Source organism: Argentina silus (assembly GCF_951799395.1).
Source record: "Argentina silus genome assembly, chromosome: 13".
NCBI lineage: Eukaryota > Metazoa > Chordata > Actinopteri > Argentiniformes > Argentinidae > Argentina > Argentina silus.
Window position 1 is genome coordinate 17,978,888 of NC_139667.1, and position 20,822 is coordinate 17,999,709.

General features: G+C 42.3%; 1 protein-coding gene across 5 annotated transcripts in view; it reads left to right on the forward strand.

Moving 5' to 3' along the window:
- Window positions 1-20,761, forward strand: part of crybg1a (crystallin beta-gamma domain containing 1a) — a 42,542-nt gene extending 21,781 nt beyond the window's left edge. Inside the window, exons 4-25 of one of the 5 annotated variants that reach the window (XM_083682765.1) lie at window positions 1,151-2,355; window positions 2,804-3,337; window positions 3,786-4,190; window positions 4,296-7,342; window positions 8,261-8,299; window positions 8,480-8,598; window positions 8,870-9,044; window positions 9,398-9,537; window positions 10,008-10,134; window positions 10,453-10,488; window positions 11,672-11,853; window positions 12,136-12,262; window positions 12,585-12,730; window positions 14,862-14,988; window positions 15,446-15,475; window positions 16,037-16,149; window positions 16,493-16,625; window positions 16,894-17,033; window positions 17,754-17,877; window positions 18,255-18,413; window positions 18,952-19,114; window positions 19,709-20,761. In XM_083682765.1, the coding sequence (XP_083538891.1) occupies window positions 1,151-2,355; window positions 2,804-3,337; window positions 3,786-4,190; window positions 4,296-7,342; window positions 8,261-8,299; window positions 8,480-8,598; window positions 8,870-9,044; window positions 9,398-9,537; window positions 10,008-10,134; window positions 10,453-10,488; window positions 11,672-11,853; window positions 12,136-12,262; window positions 12,585-12,730; window positions 14,862-14,988; window positions 15,446-15,475; window positions 16,037-16,149; window positions 16,493-16,625; window positions 16,894-17,033; window positions 17,754-17,877; window positions 18,255-18,413; window positions 18,952-19,114; window positions 19,709-19,797 (7,360 nt within the window). In that variant the 3' untranslated portion in view covers window positions 19,798-20,761. The other 4 variants (XM_083682762.1, XM_083682763.1, XM_083682764.1 and 1 more) reach the window with 4 other exon arrangements.
- The last annotated feature ends 61 nt before the right edge of the window (window positions 20,762-20,822 follow it).

Genomic DNA, 20,822 nt, shown 5'->3' on the forward strand with positions numbered 1-20,822 from the left:
ATTTTCTTTGGTCTTTTTTTGTTACTGCTTTGATCTTTACAAGAGAGGAAGAGAGCGAAAGAGAGAGAGAGAGAGAGAGAGAGAGGGCAGTGTGTGCAACCTGAGCTCTGTGTTCCCATGCCTCTTTGTAACAGAGGAGAACAATAAGAGCAGTTCTTTGCACAGCTGAAAGTCTACTGCGTCACTGTCTGAAATGTTCATATGTGTACATCAAATACTGTGGTATACTATTGACGGTCTAGACTTTTGAAGTCTTATGGACGGTATGTACTGCAAATTACCAGGCAGATATTTTAATTTCCTATAATACACACACATACACAACTTTGTCAGTACCTTTATCTTGTTGGACATGTGTTATTTTATTATATTGTATTGTTATTATTTAAATATTAGAAAATAGAGGGCATCTGTGTTTGCCCCAGGCGTTTTCCCCTGCCTGAATAATGAGTAATTGAGGAACTAGCAAGGTCACCACATGTTACTCACTTTGTTTGACTTTAGGCTTCTATGAATGGACTCAATAGAAAAATACTGATAAAAGTTAGGTAAGGCACGTCATTCAGGGTTACAGATACTGCAGCTTTCATAAAACTCTTTAGCCAGCATATTCCCTGACCTACAGTAATGTTATTAGGGGTTCTGTATGTATTTGTGTTACATCAATGTGATAGAAATAGCTTGATTTTTCCCTTTGATGAAGTGTTATGTGCAAGGATTTGTTTTAGTATTAGTAAATGAGAAATATATCAATTAGAAAAAGCTTGGAATTCACTCACCCATGATGGATTTATCGTCCTCCACTGACACCTGAAGGGAGTGTGTTTACAATTCAGAAAGTTTTTAAGTGAAAGCAGTTTTTCACATTCACTTTGAACTTCTTCATAAGGGTGTCTGGCTGTCTGTTTCTGTAGATTCATACCCAAATACCTATTAACAAACTATGACTGTATTGGTGTGACAGTTTAGTTTTATTGTGGAGTATGAGGCTTGTCCCATATCTGAAGAATGCATTGATCGTGTTATGTCTTAGTTACGTCTTGTTGGTACCATCCAAGTTAATCACTACTACTACTCTCTCTCTCTCTCTCTCTCTCTCTCTCTCTCTCTCTCTCTCTCTCTCTCTTTCTCAATCGCTCTTTCTTCACAGACCACCAACCCTAAAAAACGTGAATGTAGAACTCAAGCAACAACCGAACCATGATCTTGTTGACAATGCAGAAGTGATAACTGAGGGTACGGACCATGACCTAAGGACCGCCTCAGAGATCTCAGACCTGGGTGAAGCCTCTCCCACCTCAGCCATGCCGGGATGCGAAACACAGTCAAATGCTGGGGAGTCAGGGGTTAGAGACCAAGGCACTGACCAGACCACCCCTTCTAAACAAGAGGAGAAATTAGGGACTGGAACTGGGTCAAACGTAGCCAGTGCAACAAAGACCCCATCTTTTTTGATTGGACCCAATACCAAAAGTGTCATGGCAAAGGAGAATGATCCCACAGATGGAGACACGGTGGGGACTTCAAGTGTGGCACAAATGTCACCTAAAGATGGCGTGGGGAAAACAGAGGCCATGTCACCTATGTTAAAGGACCAACCCACTGCTGGCAAAGCAGAAGAGGTTACGGGTACCGGCAGCCCCAAGTCTAGAATCCCCAAAAAGTCTTCGACAGATGTGGCATCAAAAACCTCAATAGCACCAGAAACTACCCCAGTGGTAGATGCGCCTGTGTTAGAGGTTCGTTCCAAACCTCAAAAGGTCCCTAAATCGAAAGAGTTGATGATGAAATACCCTGTTGCTACAAGCAAAACAGACCAAAAGCCTACTTCTATTGAAGTGAAGGGAGTGAGTTCAAAAAGAAAACCAAATCAAGAGCCAAGTCAGTCAGAAGAGGTATCACCTACTAAAGTATTAGCCAAACCAGCTACAAAGTCCAGCGTAGAGAAGATAGCTGAGAACACTGGTTCCGTGAAGTCGGTCAGTAGACTTGAGAAAAAGCCTGAAGTGAAGAACACTGACACAACTCACTCAACAGACAAACAGACGGAGGCCAACCATGATTTCAAAAAACATGAAAACACACTCCAGGACACCAACAACAGCTTGATACCAAAGAGCAGACTACCCAAAGCCCCTGACCACACCTCAACCCCGGTCAAAAAGAAGAGAGATGGCAAACCTCAAACCTTAATCAGCGATACCAGCAGCAAAAGGGCCAGAAGCAATGAAAGAGAATCAGCAAGTAGCAGCATTCCCTCCACACCAACCAGTCCAAAGCAGCAAGAGCTGACCCTCCCAGAGAACAGGCCTACAGATGAGATTCTGTCTCCTGAGCCTGAGATTCCTGAAAAGGGTAAGACAGGCATTTTCTAATGAGTTGTTATGCAGTCAATTTATTTCTCACTTTACATTTGCCCCTGTACCTGTGTAGTAAGTCTGTAATTACTCTTGTAACAACATTGTATTAACATGCTGTTCCATACTACATAAATAACTGCTTATTGCATAGTAATATAGTTGCTTATTGCATTATTATAGTATGTGTAGCATCTATTTAGCTATTATATTTTCATTAGCACATAAGTGGCATTTGTGATAGTGTGTACAGTAGTTATCAGCATTGTTAAAAGGCCGGATGCCGTCAATGGAGAATTAAAATTGAAATATTCAAAGAGCTGGAGAGTTCTATTTTTCCAAAAGAGCATGATTGTAAGAAAGATATAAACTATCTAGCTCACTTACTAATTGTCTGATGAAGTAATCTTACTTATTACCTGTCTGACTAACTGTTGTGTCACCAGCAGGAAGCCAGCTGCCTTCCCCTTCATTCAAAAACATGCCAAAACAGCCCACCAATCAGAACACAGCCCATAAGGAGAGTGACACCCCCACCCCTTCCTCACCGCCACTCAACAGAGAGAAAGAGAAGATAGCTGAGAACACTGATTCCGTGAACTTGGTCAACGGACTAGAGAAAGACCCTGAAGTGAAGAACACTGACACGACTCACTCAACAGACAAACAGACAGAGGCCAACCATGATTTCAAAAAACATGAAAACACACTCCAGGACACCAACAACAGCTTGATACCAAAGAGCAGACTACCCAAAGCCCCTGACCACACCTCAACCCAGGTCAAAAAGAAGAGAGATGGCAAACCTCAAACCTTAATCAGCGATACCAGAGTTAAAAGGGCCAGAAGCAATGAAAGAGAATCAGCAAGTAGCAGCATTCCCTCCACACCGACCAGTCCAAAGCAGCAAGAGCTGACCCTCCCAGAGAACAGGCCTACAGATGAGATTCTGTCCCCTGAGCCTGAGATTCCTGAAAAGGGTAAGACAGGCATTTTCTAATGAGTTGTTATGCAGTCAATTTATTTCTCACTTTACATTTGCCCCTGTACCTGTGTAGAAAGTCTGTAATTACTTTTGTAACAACATTGTATTAACATGCTGTTCCATACTACATAAGTAACTGCTTATTGCATAGTAATATAGTTGCTTATTGCATTATTATAGTATGTGTAGCATCTATTTAGCTATTATATTTTCATTAGCACATAAGTGGCATTTGTGATAGTGTGTACAGTAGTTATCAGCATTGTTAAAAGGCCGGATGCCGTCAATGGAGAATTAAAATTGAAATATTCAAAGAGCTGGAGAGTTCTATTTTTCCAAAAGAGCATGATTGTAACAAAGATATAAACTATCTAGCTCACTTACTAATTGTCTGATGAAGTAATCTTACTTATTACCTGTCTGACTAACTGTTGTGTCACCAGCAGGAAGCCAGCTGCCTTCCCCTTCATTCAAAAACATGCCAAAACAGCCCACCAATCAGAACACAGCCCATAAGGAGAGTGACACCCCCACCCCTTTCTCACCGCCACTCAACAGAGAGAAAGAGAAGATAGCTGAGAACACTGATTCCGTGAACTTGGTCAACGGACTAGAGAAAGACCCTGAAGCGAAGAACACTGACACGACTCACTCAACAGACAAACAGACGGAGGCCAACCATGATTTCAAAAAACATGAAAACACACTCCAGGATACCAACAACAGCTTGATACCAAAGAGCAGACTACCCAAAGCCCCTGACCACACCTCAACCCCAGTCAAAAAGAAGAGAGATGGCAAAACTCAAAGCCTAATCAGCAATACCAGCAGCAAAAGGGCCAGAAGCAATGAAAGAGAATCAGGAAGTAGCAGAATTCCCTCCGCCCTGGAACGGAGTGAGGCCCTACTCCCCACCAATGACAAGACAGCTAAGAATGGTGGGAGGGTATCACCACAACCAAGCTTGAAAAGTCCGGTAAAAGATCTGAACGATGCTGCATCTTCGGCTAGCAAGCTCCCAATGCCACGTCAGAAAAGCCTGACCAAAGCAAAACCCGGCCCCAGCAAACCTATAAAGAAATCCCCTAAGCCCACTACATCCCCCACATCCAAAGATAAACCCCCCAAAGAAGACACCAAACAGAATTCATTCAACACTCCGACAACTACAAAGACTTCTGAGATTGTAGCGGAAGCGGTCACTGACATCATTGATTCAGTAGACGACAACATTAGGAGTGATGTTGAAGCAACATCTACTCAGGTAATTTCTGAATCTGTAAAGGGGGATGGATCGTTGGTAAAAAATATCTCACAGCCAACAACAGCACCCACAGACCAGCCATCAAAAGGACAGAGTAGTGATGAGCATATTTGTGAGGCTGTAGCTGATAAACTACTAGTCACTGAGACCAAAAGTTTAATGAATGACAAAACAATATGTGAAACTGAGAGACAATCCGACACTAAATCTCAATCAGTACAAGAAAATCTGTCGCTGGTCACAAATAACTCTGAACTAAAGGAGCAACAGACCACCCCAACAACAGACCCATCAACAGAGACAGTGACAGTCAGTGAGTTTGTAAAAGCTATAACAGATCAACCACCTGCCACTCAAACAAGAGAAACAGTAAATGCCTGCAACAATAGTAAACCTGAGGCAAAACTGGAACCAGAATCCAAATCTATACAAGAAAGTACACCACAGATTGAAAATAACTATGTATCAGAGGAACAACCAACCAAATCAGCACTAGATTTCTCAACCAATACAGAGAGTAACAAAGAACTAGTGAAATCCATAGCAGAGAAACCACAGACAGGTAATGTAGACCTGGGTGTAATCCAAGAGAAAAGCCCACCTGAGACAAGTCCTATTGTGTCAGCCTTAGACATATCTGCCAATGAGGAAGTAAGAGATGCATTCATCAAGCCTGTGTTGACTGACAGCATATCAAGTGACATTGAGACCCAGGCTAATCAGAAGAGTAATGAGTCTAATGGAATCACAGTGGAGGCTATAACAAATTATGGTGTAGATATTAGCAATAGGAAGCAGCCTGTAGAAAATGGCTTGGATGTGGCTGATGATAATTCACCCACAACCACCAACAAAGCGGCTCAAACCAAAGAGAGTCAGGATAGGGCAACACAGCCCACTTTGATTGGGTTAGAGGAAACATCGCACAAGCAATTGTTCATCCAAACCCCAGAGACAGTAATTGTTGAAAATGATAGGTTGTACTCCTTAGAATCTGTGAAAGAGAGTGGGGTACAGAGTGAGGGAAAGAAAGCAGAGGAGATGGTCAGACAGCCAAGGAAAGCCTCAGAAGTTCTAACAGAAACTGTGATTGATCAGAAACCAGTTGAGAATGATGAGGTCCACCTCAACAAAGAGCCTCCCTCACAGAATTTGGCAGATGCATCTAGCAGACCAGAGAAAGACACTAAACAAGGGGATAAAGTGGGCAAGGCAGTGCCCGAGAACACAATTACAAAGACAGAGGACACAAAACAAGGATCAAAGCCCATAATCCTAAATGCTCAGGAGAATAAGGAGAAGGGTACAAAACAAAAGGACAAGATAAGCAAGACTACAACTGAAAGTGCAGTTACTAAGATCGACACAAAACAGGAAACAAAGACCATAATCACAGAGGATCAGGAAGTGAAGGAGAAAGGCACAAAACAAGAGGAAGTACCTGTACCGATTAAGCCAGCATCTGAAAACACAACCACTAAGACAGACACAAAACAGGAAACAAAGACCACAAAGAGCACCAAAGCTCAGGAGGAGAAGGTCTTGGTCCTTCATGATCTACCTAAACCTTCAAAGATGACCCCCAAGGCGGAGGTGTCCCTTCACCCCCCAACCTCTTTGAAACCCCCCTCTCCGCCCCAAGCTCTCCAGCTGAAGCAGGACTCTCCCTCCAGCTGGTTAGACGTGGAGCAACGCCCCAAATGTGACCAGAAGAAGAAAACCAAGAGGCGGCTGTGCGCCTCGGCTAGTGAGGACCTTGAGTCGGACAACGTGAACGACTTCATTAGGAGCATCAAGGAAGGGGGCATTCCCTTCTCCCTGCCCCCAAAGAGGCACGGCCATGCCAAGATGCCCTTACCACCCTTCGCCTTGCCCGCCATCAAAGAGGACCGATTCGAGAAGTCGTTTGACCCAGATACTTTTCAGTTTGGCCTGAGCAAAAAGAATAAAGGTTTGAAGGACCTTTCGCCAGCCATGGTGATAAAGAAACAGGCCTTGGATAGGAAAGGGAAAACCCAGGCGAAAAGGGCAGGAGCAGAGGAGAGCCTTGTCTTCAGAAGCATCCACACTACATCCAGGACTGGGGAAAAACCAAGGGATCAAGTTGACAGCAAACAGGAGGAGACAGAGAAGGTTAAAATTGAGGTAGAGAGCATAAAGAAGCAAAAGAATGGGGAAGAACACAGGAAATTCACTTCACGGCTAGAGAGGATGTCCATCCTCTCCAACATGACTTCCCCCAGGTCCTCAAGGAGGACCAAAGAATACTCAACCTCAGCCCCAAAAGATGCCCCTCCACCCAGCCAGACTATCCAGGAGCTCCCTCTCATTGGGAAGCATGGAACGGTGCCTTCGTCCCAGGCTGGCGCACTGCCAGGCAAGGCGAGTGGGAACAGCATGGATCCAGACATTGGTGTGGGTGTGGTTGTAGGTGCAGCTGATGACTCAATTATCAGCCTCATCTCACCACCTCCCCCTGTTCCCTCGTTCACGGAGATAAAGCTGCCTGATCACCTCCAGAAGTACATCAAGAAGGACAAAGGAGAGTCAGGAGCTTCAGCTAGCTCCACTCAGAGTACAACACAGTGTGCTAAGGATAATACTGCTATGGACCTGGGTCAGACTACTGGACTCCCTATCTCAGATGTGGGCATGAAGGGCCTTGCAGGACTACCTCTAGCCACCAATGATATCAAGCAGGCCCCCCTGAATGGCCTCCCAGCAGCAAAAACACAGGTAAGAGTAGATGAAGTATGAAATGAACTGAGGGATATGATTATTGTGTTGGATATAAATGACCAGGCTAAGCTGACAGTGGTACTGAATAGGCTTTGGTGCTGAGTTGACATTGTGGTAGTGGATATTTACATACTGCTTTTGAATGTTCCCTTTTCCCTGTTCTATCATTCAGAACTGTTTCAGGGGTGATCATTTCCCCCTCAGACAATATACGTCCTTTCTATACCATTTCAGCAGTCTTTATTTTTTACTCAAATTATAGTCTTTCTTTTTCGTACTGTAAGCAAGGCTATTTTTCCTTTTAATGAAGCTGAATGAGAGGTATATTTCACAGCTAGTGAAAGTGAACAGCTATGTGCATGATTGAGACTTGGTTGTCCTTACTTGCCCATAATCTCTCCTATTCTCTCAGCACAATGTCAAAGTCTACCTGCTGACAGGAGAATGATTCATTTTTACAACTGAATGAGTTTTGACCCGCAAGGCATTATTATATGTGGCTGGGCAAGCACTTCAGAAACATTCACCTTGTACCAAGGACTGGTGTCCTCACAAGTTCTAATCTGTTTACAAGTTCTAGCTCCCAAAAACAAAGTTATGATATTTTGCAAGTGAAGTTAAAAGGATGCATATGATCTCATGCTCTCTGTTCAAGTGTCACTCTTAAATGCATAAACCTGCATATAACTCTATTGTTTGTTTGCATGATCATAAGGGAGATGCAATTTTACTTCCTGTAGAACAATGATGGTTTGTTAAAAACAACACACTCAATACTCATCTTCGGAAGCACTGCAAGTATTTAACAGGGAATTATTTGTTTCTACAGTGTTTCTCTAGTGTTTCTACAGTAGCTGGAAGGAAATATATAGGTTATTTCTCTTTTTCTCTTAAATGCTCCTTTTCCCTTTGCAGAAACCAGAAGTGAGAGGGTTCCACAAACGGCCTGGAAAGGTATGTGTAACTTTGTGAACAACTAAACGTCTAGTATGATATAATGCATGTCATGTTGTACCTGTTACTTATTGTGTTGAATGCTCTTGAAATACCAGAGAATACATCATTTCAGGTAGATACTTGTGAAAACAATGTTGTAAAATAAATAACTACTTTGTGTTCTATATCCTGGTACAGATAGTGATCCATGAGCATGCTCAGTTTGAAGGAGAGGCCTATGAGGTGTTCAGTGATGTTCAGGATGCTACCATGATAAAACTGTCTCCTGTCATCTCAGTCAGGGCCATCAGAGGATGGTAAGATTTTGTCTGTGGATGACAAGATTCATCCCTCATTCATTCACTCACCCAAAGAGATGCCAAAGGAATAACCCATTGTTTAGTAGTTAGTTATAATAATTATTGAAACAGAGTTCCTTAAGAGTTCTCATTTTGATGAATATCTGAACAGTATCTTATCTGACTATTCAACTTAAATCCTAAATGACTCACCATTAGGGTAGGGTAAGCTGATTATTTTACCATGTACAGACTAGTACAGTTTTGCATCACTTCCTGTTTCATGTAGCTGGCTCTTGTATGAGAAGCCAGGGTTCCAGGGGCGTGCCATCGCCCTGGAGGAGGGGCCTATGGAGCTGCTGAATGTGTGGGCAGAGGTGCAGACCCCCGGGGAACTGGACGACATGGGCCAGCCTGTGCCAACGTCACCCATGGTCATCGGCTCTATCCGACTGGCAGTGAGGGTGAGACCCTAATGCTGAAAACATTCTCTCTCTCTCTCCTTCACTGTCACTCATTCATGTATTCATTCTCCTTCATTTTCTCAGTCTCCCATTCATTTATTCATCTCTATACTCTCTTGAACTCTCTTTGTTCTGGTTCTCTCTCAGAATTGTGGGAATAAGAATTTAGTCTGTGTACCATACTCTTTCTATTCTATCTTTCTTTAAAATATACACTTTGAAATTATTTTTTGAAATCAGTTTTGGAGGACCCTTTGTTTCTCTGTTATCCATTGTATAATGAATCAATTTCTATGGGCACTAATATCAGCTTACAGCATGTAAGTCAATGGTCTATGTATTTTGGACTACAGGACTACAGTTTACCTCAGATTGACCTGTTCGCTGAGGTGAACGGCATGGGGAGGATGTCATCATTCTGCGATGACACCATTGAGATCGGCTCCTACGGGATCCCGCAGAACACTGGTTCCATTAAGGTCCACTCAGGAGTGTAAGTTCTGTTCACAACACTGCTTTTCACATCAGTGTTTTGGCTTGAGACAACCATCGTCTGAATTCAATGTCAGTTATTTTTAAAGAGTAACCATTATCATTTCTGTTGAACTAACTCACAGTTCTAGGATGCTTATGGTGCACATTATTTGCATTCCAGGATAATAGGACTTGTGAAGGGGGTTTTAGGTTCAAAACATTATAATTTAAAAAGTGATCATGAACCTACATATTCACTTCAGCAGGCATGCTCTTGTTCAAATGGATGCTGTATGTAAACTAGCATTTAGCATGTTGTCTCTAGTGTCTATTTGCATTGTTGCTTCATTGCGTTGTTTTTGTTAATGTTGTTAGCAACTATATTCTCTGGTGATGCTCTGCCAGGCCTGTACTGCAGCCATCTTCAGCTATTTGTTTTGAGGTATTCTTACCTAAAATCAGGAAATGTGTGTGTGTGTGTGTCCATAGCTGGCTGGTATACAGTGACCCTGGATTTGGGGGTCTCCTTGCGGTTCTGGAGGTGGGAGAGTTCCCCTGTCCAGAGTCCTGGGGCTTCCCGCAGCCCTTCATTGGATCTCTCAAACCCCTCAAAATGGTACTGACAAAGATAAAACAGAATCACATTTCCCTCTGAATTTTAAATATGTTTGTGGTTTACTAAGATAATTAACTAAAGGTCATTTATGTTTAAGATAAGATAAGAAAACTTTATTGTCCATTACATTTGAATAAAATGTTAACTTTCCTTTGGCACACTGGCACAATCAGGGTAATAAAGTGTTATAAAAAAAAAAACATAGTAACATAACATACTTTTCTAAGAGACGGGTAGACATGATTTTCTCAGATAGTTGAATAGACATAGGAATAGCCCACTAGTATATGAAATATGTTTTTTGTGTGTTTTTTACAGGGAGGAATAAAGGTGGAACATCCTTATGAAGTAAAGGTAGGCTTTTACCACTGTGAACTCCTATGCTCTGATACCATATTTGCCTATTGTTTTGTCTATTTCTATTGCTTTGGCTGTTTCTATTGCTTTTGTCTGTTATCTATATTGCTTTTTTTAATGTAGGTGGTGCTTATATCTTAAGGGTTTATATCGTTGTTGTTATTATTTTCTTTTTTTCCATTCATTCTTTTGTATATTTAAATTTTTTCCAACTCTGTTTCATTTTGTTGAAATATTGTGGGATTTTGTCTGTCTGGATCTTTCTTTTATCTTCTTCCCTGTTGCCATGTACCTTGTGACCTTGGGCTCTTCTGTAAAAAGAGACTGAGGTCTCAGTAAGGTCTCCTTGCATAAATAAGGGTTAAAGAAAATAAAAGTATCCTATCAATGTTAAAGGGTGCTGTCAAAGACTACTGTAAGTAGTCAATGTCTCGACCACTGCAAGTCCCCCACACATATCAGAAATACTTGTCAAGTCCACTCCACTCTGAAATGAATCAAGACTAGAAGTAGCTGTCATGACCTATTATGATAGTACTGATGCAATCTTCTCCCATTGTGAAACAGACCAGTCTGTTGTGGCAGGTGTAGGCCTATTGGCTTGTGAAAGAACTATGTGTGCCCTGCCCTGCCCTGCCCTGCCCTGCCCTGCCATGCCCTGCCCTCACAGTTTGACTATGCTTGTACCTGGCAGTTTGATGTATGCTTATGCGTGTATGCTTGTAGAAATTCTGTTGCTAACGGGGAGTGACAATATGCCAATGTAGATTAGAACATTTGAGGTTATTTCGACAAGCAGGATGAAAGCTGATCTGACAGGAAACCAGTGTTTCAGCTCATTAATATTCACCTAGTTAGGGTGTTTGGGTTTTATGTGGCAGTCAGTGAACAATTTCTCAATCAAAAGAATGTCTTGCTCGATATATTCTGTATGTGGACAATGTATAGCCTTTAGTTAACATAGAAATGCATGATTTATATGAAAGTCCACCTGTAGTATACCTCTTGCCCGAGTACTAAACTGACAGACAGATGTAAGATATGTCCGTGGTTACAGCACTTGGCCCTGGGTGCTGGAATGTGTGGTATGAGGACCAATCTGGCCTTGGACAGGCATAGGCAAGAGCACACTGCCCATCTCAGAACACCGGGCTCACCTTTAACCCCTTCTCCTCCCCAGGCGCTGGTGTACGAGAAGGCGTGCTTCAGCGGCGAGTGTGTGGAGATTGACTGGGATGTGAATGATTTGAGAGAGGGAGAGGGAGAGGGAGAGGAAGAGAAAGAGGAGGAAGAAGGAAAAGAGAAGGAGAGAAGGAGAAAGAGATTGTGTTCTGTGGGATCTATCAAGATCCTTGGTGGGCTGTAAGTATCAATTGTGTTTTTTTTTAAGGCAGCATGAGTTATTGTGGGTCGCCTAATCACAGAGTATTGCTATACAGTAAAATAAGTCAGATTTGACCATGTAACTTTAGTGCAATTAACACACAGATGAATTGTCTGTTAAATTTTAAACAGTATTTCCAGTGCTCTTGTCAATTCTAATTGTGTGTGTGTGTGTGTGTGTGTGTGTGTGTGTGCATGCGTGTGTGTGTGTGTGTGCGTGTGTGTGTGTGTGTGTGTGTGTGTGTGTGTGTGTGTCTGTAGCTGGGTGGGCTATGATGAGCCAGAGTTTGAGGGCCAACAGTATGTCCTGGAGGAGGGAGAGTACCGAGACTGCAAGGACTGGGGAGGGTACGGGGACCGGCTCCTGTCACTACGCCCTATACTCACCGTAAGTACTGGACCCTCCATCTGTTTGGACCCAAGTGAACGCACTATATTCATGAGTTAAAGTGTTTCTCCAGCACAAGTATCCAAAAATTCAAGGAAAAATACTGTTCCTTTTCTTTTTTACACTTTTTGCTGTAGTCATGATGGAACAGGGAAGAGCAAGTAAAACTGTGCTGTGCTGTTCATGGGTTAAGAAGTACCTGACTAAGCTATAAATTGCCACTTTGATCTACTGCATGTCAAAGGAATGGTCTTGTTTGGACATGATAAAAAAGTATGAATAATCAGTTGAGTGGTCGTTTGCGTCTACATCCTTCCTGCAGAATTTCCTGTCTCCACACCTGAAGATGTTCAGTGAGATGAACTTTGGGGAGAGGGGGGTCAACGTGGACTTGCTGGTGCCTGTCACTAACATGGAGGGCACGCGCTTCGGACAGAAAACACAGTCCATCAGTATTCTGGGTGGCGTGTAAGTCTCTCATCTCTGTCATTTTTATACATCAATAATATTTCATAATTTTGGCTTCCATGTCTTGTAGAGATTTGATTCGTGGTTCTTTGTATTATAAAATAGGAAGTAGGGAAATCTTGTGAGTCACACCTGCACTGGTGAGCTTTGGGAGTGCTAGTTACGTATATGGGTGTTTGCCACTCCTATCCTGTTTCCAATCATTAGCCAGGGTGAAGGTAAGCTTTGCAAACACACGCATGCACGCACACACACACACACACACACACAACCCTAGAGGGCACAAACCTGAAAGAAGGCTGTGAATATCACGCCCAGGAAATGGATACCGAAGGGTAGACAATAGCTTTAGAAATTAGATCACTTTCTGAGGGCAAGGATTCTTAGAGAGGAGATTAGGATGTAAGGATTCAACCCTGGTCAAAACTGCATATGCTTTGTAAATGTTTCATTTACTGTAAGAAAGGGGTGGCAATGATCCAAAACATACCAGAATGTAATCACCATAAAGATGGTACTTAACAGAGTAGGCTAACCTTTGTTACTGTATTTCCACATGATTGCATCATGCAATTCCTGCAGATTTTTCAGGTGCACTTTCAAGCTGTGAATCTCCCATTCTACCACATCCCAAAGATGTTTTATTTAATTGGTAAATTGTTGCCATGAAGGGATGCACATGGTCAGCAACAATACTCAAATAGCGTTTGGCATTCAAGCAAATTGATTGGTATTAATCAATCAGTTTTCCCTGGGTGACACACCTGGCTGGTTGTTTTACTGCCATTCAAAAGCCGGGGCTGGTTGTTTGGATAGAGTTACAGCCACTGATTTGGGTTATAATGGCACACAGCAGACGTAGAGCCGGAGTAAGGCTGTTACGGGTGGAGAGGTCTTTTTCTGTTAGACCTGGGGTGTTTTGTTTGTTTGTGTTTTCTCTCTCTTGTGTTCCAGTAGGTCCCTCCTGTCAGGTGAATCAGTGGGAATGCCTGGCAGCTGGGATCCTTCAATCAAGTCCTCATTTGTCCATCAATTAACCCCTACCACACCCTATTTAAGTTATTGTTTGGTTCCTCAAGAGGAGTGGCAGTCCTCATTTGGTTTGGCTAAGTTAGAGAGGTGGCAGCTCTCCTTTTGTTTTTTGATACTTTGTTTAGGATGTATTTTATGTTCCTGAGTTTTCACTTGGTTTATTTTTCAGTTTGTTTACCTTTTTGTAAGCCTTGTTTTTTTTCTCTTCTTTTTTCAGCTGGGCACAGAGTTCGAGAGATAGGGTAATTAGTTACAAACCTGCAGGTTTACATCTTGTCCTGCACACACGTAGGGTACCCCTTGTATTAGTACATCAGTTAGAGCGGCGACGCTAACCCTTGTATTGTTTAGGTGCTTCGGCGCCGGTCATGGGGATTTGTTTAGGGGGTTAGCTTTGGGGTTGTTTTTGAGTTATAAGTTTAGATTTAGTTTTTTCCTGGGGTTTTTCCTTTAGTCGTCGCTGCATAGCTCAGGGGGTTGGGTCTATGTTGTGTCTCGTTCTCTGTGTCCCGTGCTGCTGCAAATAAATTATCATTGAACAGATTTTTGGTTGTCGCTGGTCTCCTTCGTTCATGCTCTCACTGTCCTGTGTTGCGCCGGCGGTCCCCTACCACCAGGGGGTTTGGGCGTAACAAAGGCTCATACTGTACACACTGCTTTAAGTGTTATGATATGCCAATCAGTAGAGGCTGGTGGAGGTAGGAATCAGAGGACGGGCTCATTGCAACGCATGGAATGGAATGAGGAATGGTATCAAACACATGTTCCATGCATTAAATAAGCCTGTTCTCCGATTTCTGCCTCCATCAGCATCCCCTCATGGCAATGTTAATGTAGCAGAGGCTGAGTCATCTAAACTCAAGTGTCGGCCTTGGAACTTCAAGATGTCTTCTTGGCCTAATGGTAGACACTTGGGTCTTCCGTGCAGGAGACCTTTGTTTGAATTCTGCTTGTCATATTAAACCTAATACTGCGATTTGCTAAATATTTTCTTCTATAATATCCGACAGCACCTTTTCAGAAATCATATGGATTTAATGGTATATCTTCAAAGTGCTCATCCGAGTTCGAACATGTTCTGTGTGGTTTTTTTTGACAGATGGGTTGCATTCGAGAAACCAGGGTTCTCTGGAGAGCTCTACGTTCTAGAGAAAGGCCTCTATGGAAGCCCGGAGGACTGGGGAGCTCAGAACAACAAGATCTCTGCAGTGCAACCTGTGTTACAGGTAAGGAACAATAACACTGAATGGCAGTATTATAGAAAGACTGTTGTAATGTATTACAAGTCTAATCTAGATGCACTTTACTCCAAAACTAATTTTCAAGTATATTTTGGGACCATACAAAGTTCCATGCTTGCAGATCGGTGTTTGAAACCACAAAAAAGTGACATGCATCCAGATTGGTGTGCAGCCACAAAACATACAGTAGTTCACACTTTCGCATTATATGCTGCATGCTAACATAATTATGACAGTGTATTAACTCCATACTTATGGTAGACTGATGAGGAATATACTCGAAAAAGGTTTTTGAGTCAAGTACTATACTCCTTTAAGAGTATTTATATTGCATGGTTCTGAACTGTTGGGAGGTTAGTTGTGGGTTACTCTTGAGGTTGTAGCCTAAATCTAGTGCCCATTCAGAACAGCTTCCATGATTTCTTATTTTTGTTACTTTTAGGAGAACCTGCCTGGATCAAGCAAGTTCAAGGTGAGTTCAATCATGTAATATTTGGTTCTCTTGCACTTTAGGTATGAAAGGTGACTTGCTATCGACAGCTGACACAAGTATAGGCCACAGATATTAGATTAGATTCAACTTTATTGTCATTGTGCAGAGTACAAGTACAGAGACAATGAAATGCAGTTAGCGTCTAACCAGAAGTGCAAAAAAGCAGAAAAGTGCAGTGTGAACAGTATATACAGGTAGTGCAGTATATGAGCAGTATAATAGTGCAGTATAGTATAAGTAGTGCAGTGTAAGCAGTAAATGAATTAGCAGTAGCATTATAGCAGAATAAATAGGATGCAGTATGAACAGTGTAAGCAGCATATGAGCTGTATAGGCAATGCAGTCTAGGTATATGTATTAACAGTAACATTAGAGTAAATAGCAGAATAAATATGGAATGCCGTATGAACAGTATAAACAGGTATGAATCAGTATAAACAGATATCATAATAAAGTCCCCCAAATAAAATGTTCTTAGAATTCTGCGGTATGATAATCTCAGTTCTAATCTTCTATTCTCACTGTCTTTCTCCTGTATAGGTGCGGCTGTTCTCTGAACCTAGGTTCCAGGGTAGGGTCGTGGTCCTGGAAGACAGTGTGGGAGCGCTGGAGGAGGACTTTACCCCGTTGTCCTTTCGAGTAATGGCTGGGAAGTGAGTACTGTGCCACAACATTACCTTCAAATGCTGCATGTCAATGTCGATACTGCTTAGATCACAGGTAATGTTGAAGAAGGCTTTGCACCTCTTCTGAGATTTGTTGAGAGGTTGTTGCATTTCACAAGGTCGGAATGAGAATAGCATTGGTGAACACAAAATGATACATTAAAACAAGCTGTATTTGTGAATTGGGTGGCCCACCACAGTAATTAACATAAAAAAAAACATTGTGCATTGAACAATACAGTACAGTATGTGGACTTATGTAGGAGATACCCTAACAAGACATAAGACCGGGAGATTGCAGTTGACTGTGTGTGTCTGTGCTATGTTTCAGCTGGGTGGTGTATGAAGGGGCTCAGTTTACAGAGCGCATGTATGTCCTGGAAGAGGGAGACTACCCCAACACAGAGGCTATCGGCTCTCTGGGACCTGACTCTACCATCCGCTCCATACAGACTGTGGGACATGTGAGTAGTGAGGGTGGTAGGGCTGTGTGTGTGTGTGTGTGTGTGTGTGTGTGTGTGTGTGTGTGTGTGTGTGTGTGAATACGTACAGTACAGTATGCCATCCATTTTTGACCTCCCTGGACCTCTCTTTTGTTGGTATGGAGGTAACAGTGTGTGCTATGTTTTTGCACACAGATTTATACCATCCAAGTTAATCACTACTACTCTCTCTCTCTCTCTCTCTCTCTCTCTCTCTCTCTCTCTCTCTCTCTCTCTCTCTCTCTCTCAGGAGTTCTCTCTGCCCTCCATCACTCTGTTCTGTAAGGTCGGCTGTAAAGGTCGTAGGGTGGTAATATCGGGTGAAAAAGTGAGCCTGCAACAAGCTGGGGTTGACGGGCGCATACGCTCCCTAGTGGTGGAAGGAGGAATGTAAGTAATTTTTTTAGCCTTATTTTATTGATTTTATTCATCACAAATGTCTTGCCGTACCTCCACTCAGTTGAAGCACTGTGTCTAACCACCTATAGTCCAATGGCAACCTTTCCAACAACAAAGGGGCCAATAGCAACCAAACATTTGATCTGTGTTCTCTGAGCTCCAATGAGCTGCGTTAAGACTTCCAGTTTCTCTTGTCATAGCTGCAAACTAAAAGCGTGAGTTAAAAGATGAATGGAAAGTGATAGGATCACAATATTTTCTCTTATTTTTATCTGATTTAACTCCAGTTTATCGTCATCCCGTGTCTGAATTTTGGTTGCAATTGACCTAAGTAGTTTCCCTACTGGGCTTTCAACATGATCAGCATATGTTTGACAGTGTCACATGAAATTCCCTCAGACAGTGTTAGCTTAGCCTTGGTAACGAAGCCCATATGAGGAGTGCCTGTCAGATGTGGTGAAACATTTTCACACAGGCAGAGGCAAGGGAGACATACTGTATAGCAGTGTAAACACAAATGATTTACATGGAGGAAGATTCCATGCAGTGAAGTCTACCTAATTGCCTAAGAATAAAATTGAATTGTATACAACATTTGCTCATTCTATTCACTTTCTATACCTTGATATTTAGAATAGAATGTCTAATGTTTTATATTTGTACGGTTAGGGTTAAGGACTCTTAATTGTGTGCGTTTGGTTTGTTCTACAGGTGGGTGTTGTACGAGGGTTGTAACTACCGTGGGCGACAGATCCTGCTGCAGCCCAGTGAGGTCGGTGATTGGTGCCAGTTCAGCAGCTGGCAGCGAATAGGATCCCTGCGCCCATTGTTACAGGTATGACTGCAATGGTTCCATTTCAAAGTCATAACTGATATTTTTTCCCCAATTAATGGGCTACATCCTAACTGAGCTGTGTGCATAACTAGACTCTATAATCCTTTGACATCAATGCATGGTGGAGGTCAAAAATGCACATTACGTGAGTCCATCCCATGTTAGGATCCAGCCCTACGATTAATGATCATGTCCACTGTTTGGTGAGACATCAAATCAATTACGCATACTCAGTAATAAAGAATGCAAATGAGGTGCTCACTAATGGGACATATTACAAAAAATAAAGGAAAAGTCTTTATCCTTTACAGAAGTCAAATCCAAGCGCAAACTAACTCAGGCTATCTGTGTGTTCTGCTGTTGCGTTCCACCCACAGAAGCAGGTGTACCTGCGTCTGCGGAGTAGGGAGACAGGGTGTTTGATGTCCCTGACAGGGCCTCCGGATGACACTAAGCTGATGCGGGTGCAGGCTCTGGAGGAGACTGGGGGAGTGGAGCAGGTGTGGCTCTACCGCGACAGCAAGTTACACTGCAAGGTATGCCATTAAAGGGACACTTCACTCAATTTACAATTTTTGACACCCAGAAAAAGACTGGTCGAGTCAATCACCCAATATTTCGAATTCTTCGCTAATAGCTACAGTTTAGCACTTTAACTTAGCAGTTTGACTAAATGGGAGTGGTATTAGCATGTTAGCATGCTTTAAATAAGGACTTTAAAGAGGAAATCCCTCTTCATTCCCTTCATTCAATTCACACCCTTTTTCCACTCCATTTTCATTCCATCCCACCACCTCAAACATTTCCGAACTGGCTTCCTGATGCCTTATGAAATGAGGAAAAAGGAAGCCAGTTCTTTGATTTGAGTATCACAGGGTCAGTGGGATAGGGTCAAAACATGTGATATGAAACTATGTAAATATTTTTTTTCATACCACTTGTTTTGAGGCACTGTCACTGACGTACTCAAATCGAAACCAACTTTATTGACACAGTGTATTCTACAATAGTCAGTTGTCACAGATAACAAAGACTATGCCCATTCCTGAACCCTCAACCCCTCTGTCTTTACAGATGATAGAGGACTGTTGCCTGGAAACATCGGGGAGTGTTGTCATGTCGGGCTGCAGGCTGAATGTGTCATCAGAGCAGGGGAAAGAGAACCAGCTGTGGAGCATCACCCCCGACGGCCTGGTGCGCTGCCATCTCAAACCTGACCTGGTCCTGGAGGTCAAAGGTGAAATTACCTCTCCTGCTCTCTCTGGTTCATCTGGGTTTAAAGCTATGAGTGACAGGCTGAATCTCAAACGTTTTTCCTCGATTCCCCACGCCCTCTCTCCTCGCCTCCCTCTCAAAAGCCATTGGAAGAGAAGGTCAGAGGTTCCTCCCCTCAGACCTTCTCTTCCAATGTGTTTTTGAGAAGGAGGTGAGGAGAGCAAAGACTTTTGAGGCTTGTCAATGGTTTAGACAACAGGGCCATAGATATCTACTTACTACTTCCATACTAGACTGATGTCATGATGTCTTGACCATAATCCTACTTTATGTGAATTGTATTCAGTGTTTTCTTTCATAGAATACAGTATTATCCATATTGTTTTCCTGTAGCATGAGCCTTTGAAAACAGTTCAGTACTTATACTCTGCCCCCATCTGGTGGTAGGTTTAGGCATTGCAGTTCAGTTTAGCATGTAGGGTACCAATGCCCACTTGTTCCACCTTTACAATAACAAATATGAAAAAGAGTATAATAAATAATCTGAGCATTAGCATCACATGCTTATTGCACAATGAGAGAGATACTGACTTGCTTTTTGTGTTTTTTTTCACAGGCGGTCAATCGTATGACAAAAGCCAAGTGATTCTCCACACGTTTGATGAGAAAAAGCAGACCCAAAGATGGTCGCTGGAGATTCTGTGATGGAGTACCAAAGTGGGCCTTGACATTCTATAGCAGCTCTGCTGTGGTCCTCAGAGCTCTGTGACGCAGCTCCTTCTTGGCCTTCAGAGCTCTCTGGTGCAGTTCTGTAATAGGACACTGAGCTCTTCCATGGAACCCACACTATTGCTCTCTGATGATGCTCCTTCGTGGGCCTAAGAATGGCACTGTGAAGTAGCTCTAACGAGGGCCCCAGGGCATTGTAGTTCACATTGCATTGTGCTGCGAACTTCAATATTTTAATGAAACTCCTAAACCAAATCACTCTTTGGAATTTCCGAGGCACTACTAAAAGAAAAACTACTAAACCATAGTGCTATAGTATTATGTATACACATGTGGAGACAACATCAAGGCTAGGTATACAATGCACAAAGGATGCTTTTCAAGTTTTTTAAGTTTGTGAAAGAATACAAGTATCTTATTGCAAAGAACACAATTCTAATTCAACAATTCATTCGTATCTCTTTGGTCCCACAACATTGACAGTACCGGAGCATACCAAAGAACCACTAAGTTCTGCTGAGAATTCGGGCCTGTTTTCATGCTGTTTTTTTCTGAGAATCTCTTGCATTTTACTATTCTATTTCCAAGATGTCTGTTTTCATGCGCAAAAATCTTCAAACAAGATAATTCTATGAACTTGAAGACATATACTCACACATATCGTTAGACATGTCCAAATGTATGTTTTGTACAGACATATATATATATATATATACCATTTCAATTCCCAGAATAAATCTCTCCTTTTGTGTTTAACTACTGTACTTTATTTACACAGATCGCTTCAGTCTATAGCTAACAACATTAATTTGATATGAGCTGCAGGTGTATAGATTTTCGTGGCAGTTGATCAACACGATGCTAACCACTGTGTCTTAAATGTAAATAAAAATGTCTAAAATGCTGTTGCATTTGGAAAGAATAAACAAGTATTTGTTTTCTTGCTTTGTAAAGTGATTTTGGTGGATAGAAGTATTTCAAGGACTTCAATGATCATGACG